At 43.0% G+C, this 15,415-nt stretch overlaps 1 protein-coding gene across 1 annotated transcript in view; it reads right to left on the reverse strand.

The window, feature by feature from the left end:
* The window catches only part of LOC121283890 (opsin-3-like), a 42,009-nt gene extending 30,411 nt beyond the window's left edge, over positions 1-11,598 (reverse strand). The window contains exon 1 of the mRNA XM_041198692.1: positions 11,334-11,598. Within this exon, the coding sequence (XP_041054626.1) occupies positions 11,334-11,598 (265 nt within the window). The remainder of the gene's footprint in view (positions 1-11,333) is intronic.
* Between the last annotated feature and the right edge of the window lie 3,817 nt (positions 11,599-15,415).

A 15,415-nucleotide genomic window follows, 5' to 3' on the forward strand; every position in this document is an offset into this window, starting at 1 on the left:
GCGATATATTTCCAAGTCAGGACGGTGAGTGACTTGGAGGGGAACTTCCAGGTTGTGGTGTTCCCATCTGTCTGCTGTCCTTGTCCTTCTAGATGACAATAGAAGTGGATTTGGAAGGTGCTGTGTAAGAAGGCTTGGTGAGTTCCTGCAGTGCATCTTGTAGATGGTACACACTGCTGCCACTGTTGGTCAGTGGTGGAGGGAGTGAATGTTTGTGGTTGGGGTGCCAATCAAGCAGACTGCTTTGTCCTAGATGGTGTCAAGGTTCTTGAGTGTTGCTGGAGCTGCAGTCATCCAGGTGAGTGGAGACTATTCCATTAAACTCCTGACTTGTGCATTGTAGATGGTGAACAGGCTTTGGGGAGTCAGGGGGTAAGCTACTCGCTGCAGAATTCCAAGCCTCTGATCTGCTCTTGTATTTATATGGTTAGTCCAGCTCATTTTCTGGTCAATGGTAACCCCCAGCACTTTTATAGTGGGGTTTTCAGTGATGATAATGCCAAGGGATGATGGTTAGATTCTTTCTTGTTGGAGGTGGTTATTGCCTGGCACTTGTGTGGTGCAAATGTTACTTGCCACTTGTCTGGATATTATCTAGGTCTTACTGCATTTGGACATGGACTGCTTCAGTATCTGAGGAGTTGTGAATAGTGCTCGACATTGTGCAATCATTAGTGAACATCCCCACTTCTGACCTTATGATGGAAGAAAGGTCATTGATGAAGCAGCTGAAGATGGATGGGCCCAGGACACTACCCTGAGGAACTCCTGCAGTGATGTCCTGGAGCTGAGATGATTGACTTCCAAGAACCATAACATGTTCCTTTGTGCTAGGCATGACTCCAACCAGTGGAGAGTTTTCCCACTGATTCCATTGACTCCAGTTTTGCTAGGGCTCCTTGATGCCACACCCTGTCAAATGCCGCCTTGACGGGCAGTCACTCTCACCTCACCTTACATGCCCCCTTTTCCAAGAGTAAGTACGAGAGAGGGATAGGCACTGTTGACCTCTCTGACCAGGGCCAGTGGCTCATTTAAATATGGAACTGCATAGATCAGTGCTGACAGATCTTCAGCATCATTAAAACAGTTCCTCTGACATGTCTTCGTTCTTCCTTAACCGAGGTTTTCCACTCACGGTGGTTGACAGGGCCCTCAACCATGTCCGGCCCATCTCCCGCGCATCTGCCCTCACACCTTCCTCTCCCTCCCAGAACCATGATAGGGTCCCTCTTGTCCTCACTTATCATCCCACCAGCCTCTGCATTCAAAGGATCATCCTCCACCATTTCTGCCAACGCCAGTATGATGGCACCACCAAACACATCTTCCCTTCACCTCCCCCCTTTCGGCATTCCGCAGGGATCGTTCCCTCTGGGACACCCTGGTCCACTCCTCCTTCACCCCTTACACTTCAACCCCCTTCCACTGCACCCTCCCATGCAACCGCAGAAGGTGCAACATCTGCCCTTTTCCTTCCCCCCCTCCTCACCAGCCAAGGGCTCAAACACTCCTTTCAAGTGAAGCAGCACTTCACTTGCACTTCCCTCAATTTAGTTTACTGCATTCGCTGCTCCCAATGCAGTCTCCTCTACATTGGAGAGACCAAACAAAGACTGGGTGACCGCTTTGTAGAACACCTTCAGTCTGTCCACAAGCATAACCCAGACCTCCCTGTTGCTTGCCATTTCAACACACCGCCCTACTCTCATGCCCACATATTCGTCCTTGGCCTGCTGCAATGTTCCAGTGAAACTCAATGCAAACTGGAGGAACAGCACCTCATCTTCCGACTAGGCACTTTACAGCCTGCCAGGCTTAACATTGAGTTCAACAACTTCAGATCATGAACTCTCCTCTTTCATCCCCACCCCCTTTCCGATCTCCCTTTTTCCAATAATTTATAATTTTTAAAATATATTTTTCTTTTCCCACCTATTTCCATTATTTTTAAATTTATTTCCATCCATTGTTTTATCTCCACCTTTATGCCTATTTCGATCCCTTCCCCGCACCCCACCCCCACTAGGGCTATCAGTACCTTGCTCGTACTGCACATTCGATAGCTAATATCACCAACGTCAACACCCTTTTGTCCTTTTGTCTATGATATCTTTGGCAATCTCTTCCTTGCCTCCACCTATCCTTGGCCCTCTATCCACCTGTACCTGTCCCACCCCCCTCAGCCTATATTTCACCTCATTTCTATTTTTCCTTAGTTCTGATGAAGAGTCATACAGACTCGAAACATTAACTGTATTCCTCTCCACAGATGCTGTCAAACCTGCTGAGTTTTTCCAGCTTTTTTTGTTTTTGTTTCAGATTTCCAGCATCCGCAGTATTTTGCTTTTATATTAAAACTCTGGACATTGCCAATAAGTCATTAATCACCCTGTGCACACATTAGTCCCACGTTCAGGTGCACTATGTGCCCTCAGGCTGCTCAGCTGCTGTGTCTGTTGGAGATTGCATATCCAGAGACTTGTCTTCTGGGTCTTGATTTGCACACACCTCGCCAGAGCAAAGAAGGTCATTAAACCTGTTGCAGAACTGTACGCAGTGCTTCCACACTAAATTCCCACTGCTGACGGTTTCAGCCACCTCCAGCCATGTCTATTTTGTTTGGATGGGTGGCTTTCTCTTGCAACCCATTGAGAACAGCATCCCCTTCCTTTTCCAGAAGCACCTCATCATCCGTAAAGAATGAACAGTCCTGCGCAGGGTGCCAGGCCTCTGCCTCTTCCCTGTTGCCCTGGTGCTTGCTGCTTCTTCAGTAATGGAAGCCATGAGGCCTTTAAATGAGGCCTGCACATTAGAAACCCTGCATCCATCCTGTACCCATCACACTAATTGGTTGTCAAACCCACCCTCCAGCCAAATAGCAGCCCATTGTTGCCAAAATCAGGGGTTGTGGCTACTTCGCCTCCAGGGCCTGTAGTGCCAAATTTTGAGGTGCCGGAACTCTAAGAAAACGTTCACCATATAATTTCTACATCTACTATTTTGTTGTTTTCTTATGTATTAATCATTTGAGTCCCCAAAAGTCAGTAAAGCTTTGCTTTTTAAGTGAAAAATATTAGTGCCTTCATTGCCACCAACTTCTTTCTCACCCCTCCCTCCAACAACCTCTCCCACCCTCAGACTCACCCTCCCAAACACTCCACCCAACCCCTAGACCCCACCCCCAAACCATCCGCCATCCCATACCCCCCAACCACACCCAGACCCTATCCATCCCCCAACTCTTTTCTCCCCAACATTCCTCAACCCCCCATCTCCAACCCCCAACCCCACTTCTCCAGCCCAACACTCCCCTTCCCCAGTCCCCAACCTCCCCAGTAACAGCACAGCAATGAGTGAAATTGAAATATCAGCTTCAAAAAATCAGAACTCTCAGCCTGAAAGTTTCTATTTTTTTTAAGCCGGTCTGTCAGGTCCTTAGCTCTGGCTGCTCAGCATGACGTGAACTCCATTTAAAACACTGAGTCTGGGTTCCCCTAGCCCCCGGGCCGTGGTGTTTGGAACCATCTGCACCCCCCTTCTCCCGGGCCCTGGTAGGAGGTGCCGGTGCAGCGCTCCAGCGTGCTCTGGAAGTACTAAACCCCTGTTCTCCCCCAGTGCAGGATAGGGACATAGAAATGGTCCCAATGTCAGGTTCCTGACCCCAGAGGACAAATGCTTTCACAGCTGGTGTTTATTTCAGAGCCAATGTTAATTGTAATTTTTTTTTAAAATGGCTAACCCATTGACCTGCCAGAGTCTAAAGTCTGTAAATTATGTGAAACAGAACCTAAATGGTAATAATATTATAGCAACCTTTGACCTGGAAGCAGTAATTAGTAAGGAATATTTGTGATTACTTTAAAATGTTTGGAAATCTGTTTCCAACAATTAAACAAACACAATTTCACACTTGTTTTTGCTATATTTTATTGGGAAATCAACATGAGTACCTTTAAGGCTCAAGCATTTGTTGGAGGAGAGGATCTGACACCCAGAGACTTGAAACAGTTGAGAAAAGAAAGTTTATAGGCTGCAGAAGAGCATGTGGGGATTAACATAAGGTCAGGAGCTAAAAGGAAGAATTGGCTAGGTACCTGGAGCTGGAGGAAGAAAGGACCTGTTCTGTTAGTGATGGAGTGCAAGTGGCCAGAATTGAAAAAGAAATAGAACTAAGAAATAAAAACAGAAAATGGTGGAAAAACTCAGCAGGTCTGACAGCATCTGTGGAGAGAGAAACAGTTAACATTTTGAGTCGTATGGCTCTTCTCTTCCTTAGAACTAAGAAAGTTTGGCTTAGAAAGTGAGAAGTTAGACAGAGGAATGAGATAATGAAATAGATAGGGAGAGAGAAGTAAGAAAAAGGTGAAAAATTTGAAATGGAGTATGAATTCTGATTACACAAACCTGAGTTGATGAGGAGAAGTGAGGCAGACTCAGAGAGGAGGAGTCCAGTAGGAATCCACTATATGCCCTGATGGGCAGGCTGCAATGATGGGAGTCGGATGACATTGCCAAGCCAGCTGAGTCATCTTTTGCAGATGAAAGATGAAACTGGAAGCTGCTCTGAGCTTTTTATTATGCATGAAGGTGAATCAGCCAAATTTTCAAAACATCGACTGAGTGTCACATATATAAGATTGCATTAAGTAAATCAATATCTAGTCAGAAGGTGCTATTCTTGCTCTCAGTGATATGGTACTTAAAGAAAGAGCAGCACTGTCTAATTGGTGTGTGATTCACTTAATACAATCTTGAAAAATCACAAATTGATAGTACAATACATTCTCAGCCTGAAAGCATTTGCCTGAACTTCCTGTCTGCTTATTGGAGCATGTTTCTGCTGAAACATTTAAAAAAACCATGAGTTTGTCTCAATTATCTAGAGATCAGAAGCCGAAATTATCATTTACTTTGACAGCTTCAAAAGAACACAGAAGTTTCATTCTTTTCTTCTGTGTGCAAATTTAAACCAAAATGTCATTAGTGAATAATGTTTATGCTTGTTCACTTGGATTTTGTGGAATAATAACTACTGTTTGATTTTTTAAAAGTCTTTTACAGGATGTCGGTGTCACTGGCTAGCCAACACTTGTTACCTATCACTAATTGCCCGTGAGAAGGAGGTGCTGAGCTGCTTTCTTGAACTGCTGCAGTCCATCTGATATAGGTACACCCACAGTGCTGTAAGAGAAATGTTCCAGGATTTTGACCCAGCAACGGTGAAGGAGCAGCAATATAGTTCCAAGTCAGGATGATGTGTGGCCTGGGGGAACTTGCAGGTGTTCCCATGCATCTGCTGGACTTTTCATTCTAGGGGTAGAGGTCATGGATTTGGAAGGTGCTGTCAAAAGAAGCTTGAAGATTTCCTGCAGTGGATCTTGTAGATGGTACACACTGCTGCCTCCATACATCGGTGGTGGGGGGAGTGAATGTTTAACGTGGTGGGTGGTGTGCTGCTCAAGTGGGCTGTTTTATCCTGGATAATGTTGAGCTTCTTAAATGTTGTTGAAGCTGTACTCATCCAGGCAAGTGGAGTGTATTCCATCACACTCCTGACTCATGCCTTGTCAACACGTTTTAGGAAGTCAGGAGGTGAGCTCTTTGCTGCAAAATTCCCAGCCTCTGACCTGCTCTTATAGCCACTGTATTTATATGGCTGATCCAGTTAAGTTTCTGATCAATGGTAACTCCCAGGACATTGATAGTGGAGGATTCAGTGATGGTCATGTCATTGAACATCAAGGGGAGATGGTTAGATCAGCAGACCTGTGATAACTATTATTTGCTGATTAAAAGCATGATGCGCACCCAGAAATCCTCAGCATTCCCTGCCCAGTGGGAGGAGGAGGGAGAGTCGGCACCAGTGCTCTTTCGTGTGCGTGCGCGCACCGGCGAAAGAACGCAGAAATCTTCCTGAGACACAGAGCTGCCTCAGGGAAATTAGTTTGATTTTCAAAAATTTTAATAAAGAGAAAAAAAAATGCTTAAGACATGTCCCCTCATGTGATAGTGTCACATGAGCTGGGACATGTCAATTAACTTCAATAAATAAATTTATTTAATTTATAAACCTTTCATAAAACTTCATCCCGCCTGTGGAAGAGGTTTCCTGATAAATGTGAAGGCCGCCTGGGTGCTTTGCCTGTCCACCAGCCTTAAGGTTGGACGGGCAGCTCAGTTAATAACTTTAATTAGTTTTTAAATGGCCTTAATAGGCCTTTGATAGTTCAGCGAGCGCGCAGCAGAGTCATCTGCGTGCCCACAGAACTGAAGGTCTGAATGATGCACAGTGATGTCGGGATGCACGCCCAATGTCACTGCGTGTCATTTTAGATGTCGACGAGCAGGGTCCACCCCCGCTCGTTGACCCGAAGAATCTGGCCATAGGAAACAATTGAGGGTTAGGAAAGAGGAATACATTAAGTATACAGACAGCAAGGGAGCGATTGATAAGAGTGATTGATTAAGTATACAGACAGCGAAGGAGTGATTGATAAGAGGGGAAAAAAGATTCGGAGTGAGGTCATAAAAAAATTAGGAAGGCAAAGAGGAACCATGAAATTAAATTATCAAAGCGCATACAACAAAATTATAAAATATTTTACAGACACATCAATAAAAAATAATGTTTTGATGGGAATAGGAGCATTAATAGATATTCAGGTTAATACCACAGCTTACATTACAGAGATGGCAGAAATATTAAATAATTATTTTTCTTTGGTATTTGCCAGGGAGATAGAACAAGTTGACATGACATTGAACTATGAGATGGGCAATCAGCATTTAAAATAAGCTAAATATTGAATAAACTCAAATAGGATATAGGTCATGGTCCAGATGAATTGCATTCACATTTTCTATTGGAACCTAGGAAAAAGATATTAGATTCATATGTTTAATAATAGCAGCAGTGGTTCTTGCACTGAAATGGTGTAGAAATTTGTTAGAAATGGCATAGTGCCAGAAGACTAGCAGACAGCTAAAATAATTCTTGTATTTAAGAAGAGGGGCAGAACATGTCAGGTAATTCTAGCCAAATAATAAAATCCTTACTAAAGGTGAGAACTGAAGGACATCTAGAAATTAGGAACATAATAAAGAGCAGTCAGCATGGATTTCAAAAGGGAAAACCATCCTTGACTAAACTTAGTGAATGTTTAAGGAGGTAACAGAGAAGGTAGACAATGGTAATGCAGTCAATGTCATTTATCTGAATTTTCAAGAGGCCTTCAAAAAGGTGTGCCATAATAGGCTAATTAATAAAGTCAGAGAATGTGAAGTCAGGGGACAAGTGGCAGGATAGGTTGCTAGCTGGCTTCAAAACAGAAAGCAGAAAGTGGGAGTAAAGGATGGTTATTCACAGTGCTTGAATGTGGAATTGTGCTGTTCACAATTTACATTAACAATTTGAAGCATAACACAATTTCTAAATTTGCAGATGACATCAAATTGGGGCAGATGGTCAATACTGGGGAAGACTGCAAGAAATTACAGGAGGACATTAATAAACTTGTAGAATGGGCAAATAATCGGCAAATGAAGTTCAACACAGATAAATGTGAGGTGGTACATTTTGGTAGGAAGAATAGGAGAGGACACTTAGTACTTGGATCGTACAAGTCTAGGTTGGGTAGAGGAATGAAAGGGTCTTAGAGTACAAATACATCAATCATTAAAAGTTGCACCATAGGTTACCAAGGCCATTAAAAAAAGCAAACAAAGCTCCAGGCGTTATTTCTAGAGGATTGAAAAGTAGTTAAACCTGGATCAAATCTTGGTTAAAGTAACATGTGCAGTTCTGGTGGTCATATTACAGAAAGGATATTGAGGCACTGGAGAGGGAGCAGAGAAGATTTGCAAGGATGATACAAGAAATATGTGGATTTGCATATGAGGAAAAGGTTCACAGGGTGGGTCTCTTTTCTCTTAAAAAAAAGGCTGAGTGGTGAAAAAATAGAGATCTTTAAAATTCTGAAAGGTTTTGATAGAGTGAATACAGGGAGAATGTTTCTTCTTGTGGGGAAAATACTGATTAGAGCTCATCAATACAAGATAGCCACCAAGAAATCCAAATTTCTTTACCTAAAAAGCGGTAAGAATGTGAAACTTGCTCTGACAAGGAGTGGTTAAACCAAATAGTATAGATACATTTCAGGGAAAGCTAGACAAACATGAGGGAGAAGGAAATGAAGGGTTACAATGATAAATTTAGAAGAGGAAAGATGGGACGAGGCTTAACTCCATCCCTCTCGCTGGCAACAGTTTGAAATTAAGCCAGTCTGTTCACAGCCTTGGTGTAACATTTCTTCTGACCTCATATTTGTGCCATCACTAATACCACTTATTTCCACATCCATAACATTGCCTGACTTCGGCAAGTCTCAGCTCGTAAGTTGCTGAAATCCTCATCCATGTCTTTGTTACCTCTAAGCTTGACTCACCCATCACACTTCTGACTGTTCTCCTACATTGTATCCTCTGCATACCTGAGGTCATCCAAAATCCTGCTGCCCATGTCTTAACTTGCACCAAGTCTTGTTGCCCTATCATCCTGTACTTGCTGGCCTACATTGGCCACCGGTCAAGCAACATCTTAACTTTAAATTTTCATCTTAATTTTTAAAACCCTCTCTTTAATCTCCTCCAGCCTCGCAACCCTCCAAGATATCTGCACTGCTCTAATTCTAGCCTCTTGAGCAAGCCTGATATTAATTCTTCCACCATTGTTGGATGTCCCTTTAGTTGCCTAGGCTCCAAACTCTGGAATACCATCCCTACACCCCTCCACCTCATTTTCTTCCTTTAAGATACTCCTTAAAACCAACCTCTTTGACCAGGCCAACACAAAATATTTTGGTCATCTGACACAATAAATCCTTTATGGCTTGGTGTCATTCTTTGTTTTATAATGGTCCTGTGAAGCACCTTGGGACATTTTATGTTAAAGATGCTATGTAAGTCATTAAAAACAAAAATCTGCGGATGCTGGAAATCCAAAACGAAAACAGAATTACCTGGAAAAACTCAGCAGGTCTGGCAGCATCGGCGGAGAAGAAAAGTGTTGACATTTCGAGTCCTCATGATGCTTCAACAGACCCCTTTCCTAATATTCAATCAGTTCTGTTGAAGGGTCATGAGGACTCGAAACATCAACTCTTTTCTTCTCCGCCAATGCTGCCAGACCTGCTGAGTTTTTCCAGGTAATTCTGTTTTTGTTTTCTATACAAATCATTGTTGTATATCCTATGTAATCCTATGCAATCGTCAACAATTTAGAAAACAATGTTGTTGCTAAGGTTAGAACTCAGAATAATAATAAACAGGAATAGGTAATAAAAGGAAAATGCTGTGGTCTTGTCCTTATGAATTTTGTACAATAAACTTTTGTAATTCTTTTAACAACAGCTAATGGCTCCCCCATTGTGGCCTGTTACAGCTGAGCCACCTTCCATTCAAGATTCCACTTGCAAAACTTGACCAGGTATTGCAATCGACAAGGTAAAGCAATGTGTATGTATATTTTACTTGACTGAATACATAAACATTAACTAAAGAATCATTGCAGGAAGCCATTCAGCCCATTGAGCAGGTGCCAGCTTCTTGAATTATTTCCAGTACTCAATTCCATGCACTGCATGTTTTTCTTCTTTTCAAGAATATATTCAATTTCCTTTTGAAAGCTACCATCAATCCTCAATGCAATCTAGAAGAAAACAATGCTGTAAGGAACATATCTTTTTATTTCTGTTGGACTGCTGTAAAGAACATATCTTTGTATTTTCTGTTGGATTGTGAATTAAAATTACAATGGATGCAGGTTGAAATACATGTCCACTGGAACTGGATAAGAGATATATACAATGTTGCAGTCCTGGAACAGAGTGTCAATGAAAGACAAGATGGTGCCAGAAGGGGGTCCTGGACCAGGGGAGCTGCCTGGCAACAGCATTTTTATTGGCTCCAGACCAGGTGACCAGGTTTTAAGTGGGAGCAGAGCTGAGTAGTTCCTAGCCTGAAAGGAACAAGACCTAAAACCTATTTCTCCTGTGTGTGAGAGATTCCAGTAATTCCACAATAACAGCTAGCTGGCTTTTCTTCTCGTATCTCTATAACCTGCTTTCTCTCTGAAAACCCATGTCAAGAGGCAAAGGGGAAAATCACTGTTAGAGACATTGAAAGGCAAGTGCTCAACTAATGAACTACGGACTGAAAGTGCTGGGAAGATCACCTCATGTTATCAACAAGAACTTAAAGGAATTTGGAAGACATCGATCAAAATCAACTCATCCAATCCTGTATTCCAGAATTGGTGCTAATGAACTGTCTTATCCCACCCTTAAAATCCATATTTTTGTGTGTCTTATGTTTCTTTTATGTGTGTGTATAGTGATTTAAGAAGGGGTAGAGTTTAGGTTATAGAGTTAGAAATTAGCCGTTGGTATTTATTTCTTTTGCCATTGATTAAGACAGTTTGTTCAATAAACAGTTGCTTACTTTTAAGTTTAACATGGTGCTCGCATTCTGTTAACCTAAATTAAACAGTTAGATGGGCTGATCAAATTTTTGCACATTTGTCACGGCTCTGGGAGCATTAACGCTTGATATTAGCACTATCCCCAGTGAGTCGTGACAACGCTCTGTTCTTTTGATGGCACACAATAGTCACAAACTGCATGGAATAAAAGCTATTGTGCGTTATTACTCATAATACCACAGCTAAACCATAATGAATTTCCCCTCACATGCAGATAAACCAAGTTGAGAACATTCTCACAAATTATCTTATTATTCAGCTTCGATGTTGTATTATAACTTAACCATACAAAATCACCACCAATAATGTATGTCCACAGTGATACACGCATCAAAAAAATGGAGAAGAAATGTCTCAATGTGGCTGTGTGGAGTGGAATAGACAGGTAGTAATCAGCAAACCGGTAACCTCAATAAAACAATTTCTCGAATGTGAGAACTCTGCACAAGTCAGTTACCGACTCAGTTTTTCCACAACAAATACTGTTGTAAACATTTGAGGAAATCCAAAAATAGTACAATATACTATTATTAAAAAATGGATTTATAAACCAATTATAAAAAATCCAAGCAGCAGATGTTTAATTTATTTAGGATTATATTAACTGGAGAATAATTTCCAGCAAATACTGAGCATTAATTTCTGGGCGAATGAATCATTCTTCACTGATACATGTGAAAGCGCAATTTGATAATAATGCAACTCTGTAACAAGATTGAAGCATTGGATAGCTAAACCAATGAGAAAATCGAAAAGGGTCGATTTATTTGCTTTTAAAATATCAAGGGCTTACCAAGAGAGTTTGCGAATCCATACCATTTACAACCTTGCTCTCCTGCGAGCCATCGACCCTCCAAACTGGCAGCAAAACTGAGTGGCGTCCCAAAAACACACTCAAGCATATCGCTAACACTGATGTTCATCAGCAACATGTTGATCGGGCACCTCAACGCCTTGAACTTACAGAACATCACGAGCACCAACAGGTTGTTGAGAAACCCCAAGACCATGATGAAGCCAAGACACACTGCCACCACCGTGAGCACAGGTTGGGACATCCCACTTGACACTTCCTGGGACAAGGCACGTCCAGAAGTGGACCCAGAGCTCCAGTTTACACTCATCGTCTCTTCAATATAAATTTGCTACAAGTTAGCAGCGAACTCCTAGAGGGTCCGATTGATCCTTAAAACACGGAGATTAGTCAGCTTTGCTGAGTCTGGATCTCTGGGTCGAGGAACTTCGAATTAATGTTCTCTTCTGTTTCGTGCTGACATCGCTGTAAGATATATGGAAGATACTGGCCAACCGCTGCTGCCTAATACAGTAAATCACCTGTTACTATGGTGATTAAAGGTGAATGTCTGACGTAACTCAATTCCACAGCATGACAAAAATTAAGTTTCAAGCTGCCAGAATCCAGGATTTTCTGAAAAAATACTTTTAAGGGCAAAAGTTTAGGAGGACACAAATTTAAGAGCACAAATGGAAGCAACCATTTACATCCATGATTTTATTCTGGTGGCTGTATATCGGATGTACATTGAAAATTATTTCAAATTTATATAGGGTCCGGTATTGTGCACAAAGGCCAAGAGTGCAGATGGTGACTCCTGGTTACCATTATTGCGCTTTCACATGTATCAGTGAAGAATGATTCATTCGCCCAATACCTGGTATTGGAAGCTATTGTCAATCTCCAGGTATTGATGTACTCTACTACCGCTGCATGCTACAGTCCAGATACCTGCACCCACCTGCAAGGAGCCTCAACAACATCTCCGAATGGGGTTCTCCAGCAGCAACCATTTTGCTTGTAACAGTAACTCTGCCATTCATCATTCAATAATGGCACCCACTCCTTAAGAGGTATAGGTTGTCTCTAAGTTGAGGAACGCCAGCACATTTTCAACATCTCCCAATCAGCAAGATGCCACTTGCTAACACAAGTAGCACTGAAAATATGTCCTGATCATGGAAATGAGGCACCCACCTCAAAACGCTGCACACCTCATGTTAGCAGGTTCAAGTGGGCCACCCATGTTTGTTCCCATTTTGGACACATATTTAAAACTCATACCCTGCAAGTCTTTAATAAATATAAATTTCCATCAAGAATAGTAATAACCTTATGAAATCCTCAAAAGTCATCAATGTAATTGCTATGTTTTAGATTTTAAAAAATTCTTAAGCCTGAAAAATGGTTCAGAAAATACATATTTTAGCTGAAGATATGATTAAAATCAATTAGTCAGTGAGTAAAAACCCCTTTATTAACAAGAAACCCAAATAATAGAAGCTGCTAATCACAGCTGCTCAGGATTACAGATACTTTCAATCTGAGCTGTTCAGAAATCTGTGTTTGCCTGACTTGCCTGAAATAAAGCTTTGGAGATTCTGTCCCCACTTCATTAAAGTTATTTTGGAAAAAAGCAAAGGACCAGAATCCTCATAGGATGAAGTGACATATCCTTTTATTCTTCAATTCCTATTGATGCACAGATTGCATGCTGGCAAATTCTGGAAACTTCATGTGATCTGAATGCACAGAAATAAGTGACATTGACCTCAGCTGGTCAGTGTCAGTGTGGGAGATAGATTTGGCACCAAGTATCCCAGCTAGGTGTCCATCCATCAACAGTGAGCAGGGACGTCTGAAGTGACATCACGTCGGCGCACAAGCTGCCTGCCATCTCTGCGGGCTCCACTCAGGGCACTCTGGATGAGGGTAGCAGCTCCTCTGCCCCTTTGCCAATGACCATGGGCTTTGATGAGGCTGCGGTGACTGGGAGATGCCAGCCGTGGAACTGGCTGCTCTCTCCCAGGCGAGGCCATCAAAGGCTCCATGGGTTAGAGGACGTCTGCCAAGGTCATCAAGGCCAACAGGGACAGCGGAGTGAGCAGGCTGTCTCAAATGCCAATGCCAGTGAGGGGGGAGCACCTAGTCATAGCACCCAAAAACCTAAGCTTAAGGCACCTTAGGCACACCACAGGCTTCTCACTGGTGGTTTTATGTTGCCCAGCTATTAGTTCATTATAATTTGGTGTGCAGCTCAAGGCCTTTGAATTAAGTCTCTTTTCTGTTTATTTGGATACACTTATTAACTGCTTCATTTGTGAACATGGCTCAGGGTGATTCCTTACTTCTGTAGGTGGACAGGAACCCATGATGTTATGAGTGACTTGTTTGACATTGAGCTTTATTGACAAGGCACATAGTTAATGTTCCTAACCAGGCAGATGTTGCTGTCAGGTATTGAGTATGGAGCCTGCAGCCCTGGCGTGTGCTGGAGGTCCGTCAGTGGTGGGCTAGCTGAAGGTTCATTGGATTAAAGCCTCGCTGGTGTCCCTGCCTCCCTGGAGACTGCCCAGGTCAGCGTCTATCCCCTCAATGTTCTCCTGCATGCTCATCCTTGGACTCACTAGAGCTATACCTTGAGTGCCCTACCATCCATTCTTAATTAACACATTTGTTTAGATAATATCACCAACTTTAACACCTATGTGTTCTTTTGTTCTATTGTTGTTGACATCTTTTGATGATCTGCTTCTATCACTGCTTGTTTGTCCCTACAACCACACCAACCCCCTCCACTTCTCTCTCTCTCTCTCTCCGCCCCCCCGCACCCCCCCCCCCCCCCCCCCCCCCCCCCCCCCCACACACACACACACACACACACACACACACCTTAAATCAGCTTATATTTCAACTCTTTCTTGGACTCGAACTCAAGTTCTGTCGAAGGGTCATGAGGACTCGAAACGTCAACTCTTTTCTTCTCCGCCGATGCTGCCAGACCTGCTGAGTTTTTCCAGGTAATTCTGTTTTTGTTTTGGATTTCCAGCATCCGCAGTTTTTTTGTTTTTATCTCTGTGTTTAATTGACTGCCACTGCTCTTCAAGAAATGCCTACCTCGTTGAAGAAGTTCTGTTCTTTTCTGCGACAAGATTTCCGTACCTCTCTTTTGCCTTGCTCACCTTCATTGCTTTCCATTTCCCTCCTGGTGTTTGACAAGGTGTTTACTAAAACCCGCTTTCACAGCCATATCTCCTTTCTCAGTGACTGTCTCCGTCTCCGACTTACCACACGTGGATTTCAACTGAAATTCCACCCCTCATGTTTCGAACCCACCCAGGATTACAGGTATCTCTGGGACATAAAACGTTTCTCGGACTGCTGTTCCCATCACATTCTGAAATCCACACTCAGTGCCATGCACCGCCATATGAACACACTCGACCTCTCCCTCCAGCAGCACCGCCGTACCCTTTTTCAAAGCTGCGCGTGCCCCCAGTTTCATTTTATTCTTCAGCTCATCCGATGCCTCAACAAGAAACTTTTTCTCTTTCTCTCAAGTGCTAAGGAACGCAAGCTCCAACAACTCATCGACACCAACACCCATCTAGGACCCTCCACCCCTGCCCATCCCTCCGTCCCCACCCCATCTTCCAATCCCAACCCCAGCCGTGTATTCACTATACCCCCTGACCTTCCTCTCTCCGATGCTGAACGTTCAGTGTTCAGCAAAGGACTTAGTTTCATACCCTTACGCCCTCACCTCAATGAATTTCAGGCTCTGCATGATGCTGAACTCTTCTTCCGCCGTCTTCGTCTCCGGGCTCACTTCTTTGGGCAGGAATCCTCTCCCAGTTCAACGGATCCTTTTACCCATCTCCAATATTCTCCCTCCACCTGGACCCCTCACTCTGGATTCTTACCTTCTCTTGATCTTTTCATTGAGAACTGTTGGCGCGACATTAGTCGTCTCAATTTCTCTGCTCCTCTCACCCATTCTAATCTGTCTCTCTCTGAACTTACTGCACTCCATTCTCTCAGGTCCAATCCTGACATTGTCATCAAACCCACTGACAAGG

Source organism: Carcharodon carcharias, chromosome 11, assembly GCF_017639515.1.
Source record: "Carcharodon carcharias isolate sCarCar2 chromosome 11, sCarCar2.pri, whole genome shotgun sequence".
In the NCBI taxonomy this organism is placed as follows: Eukaryota; Metazoa; Chordata; class Chondrichthyes; order Lamniformes; family Lamnidae; genus Carcharodon; species Carcharodon carcharias.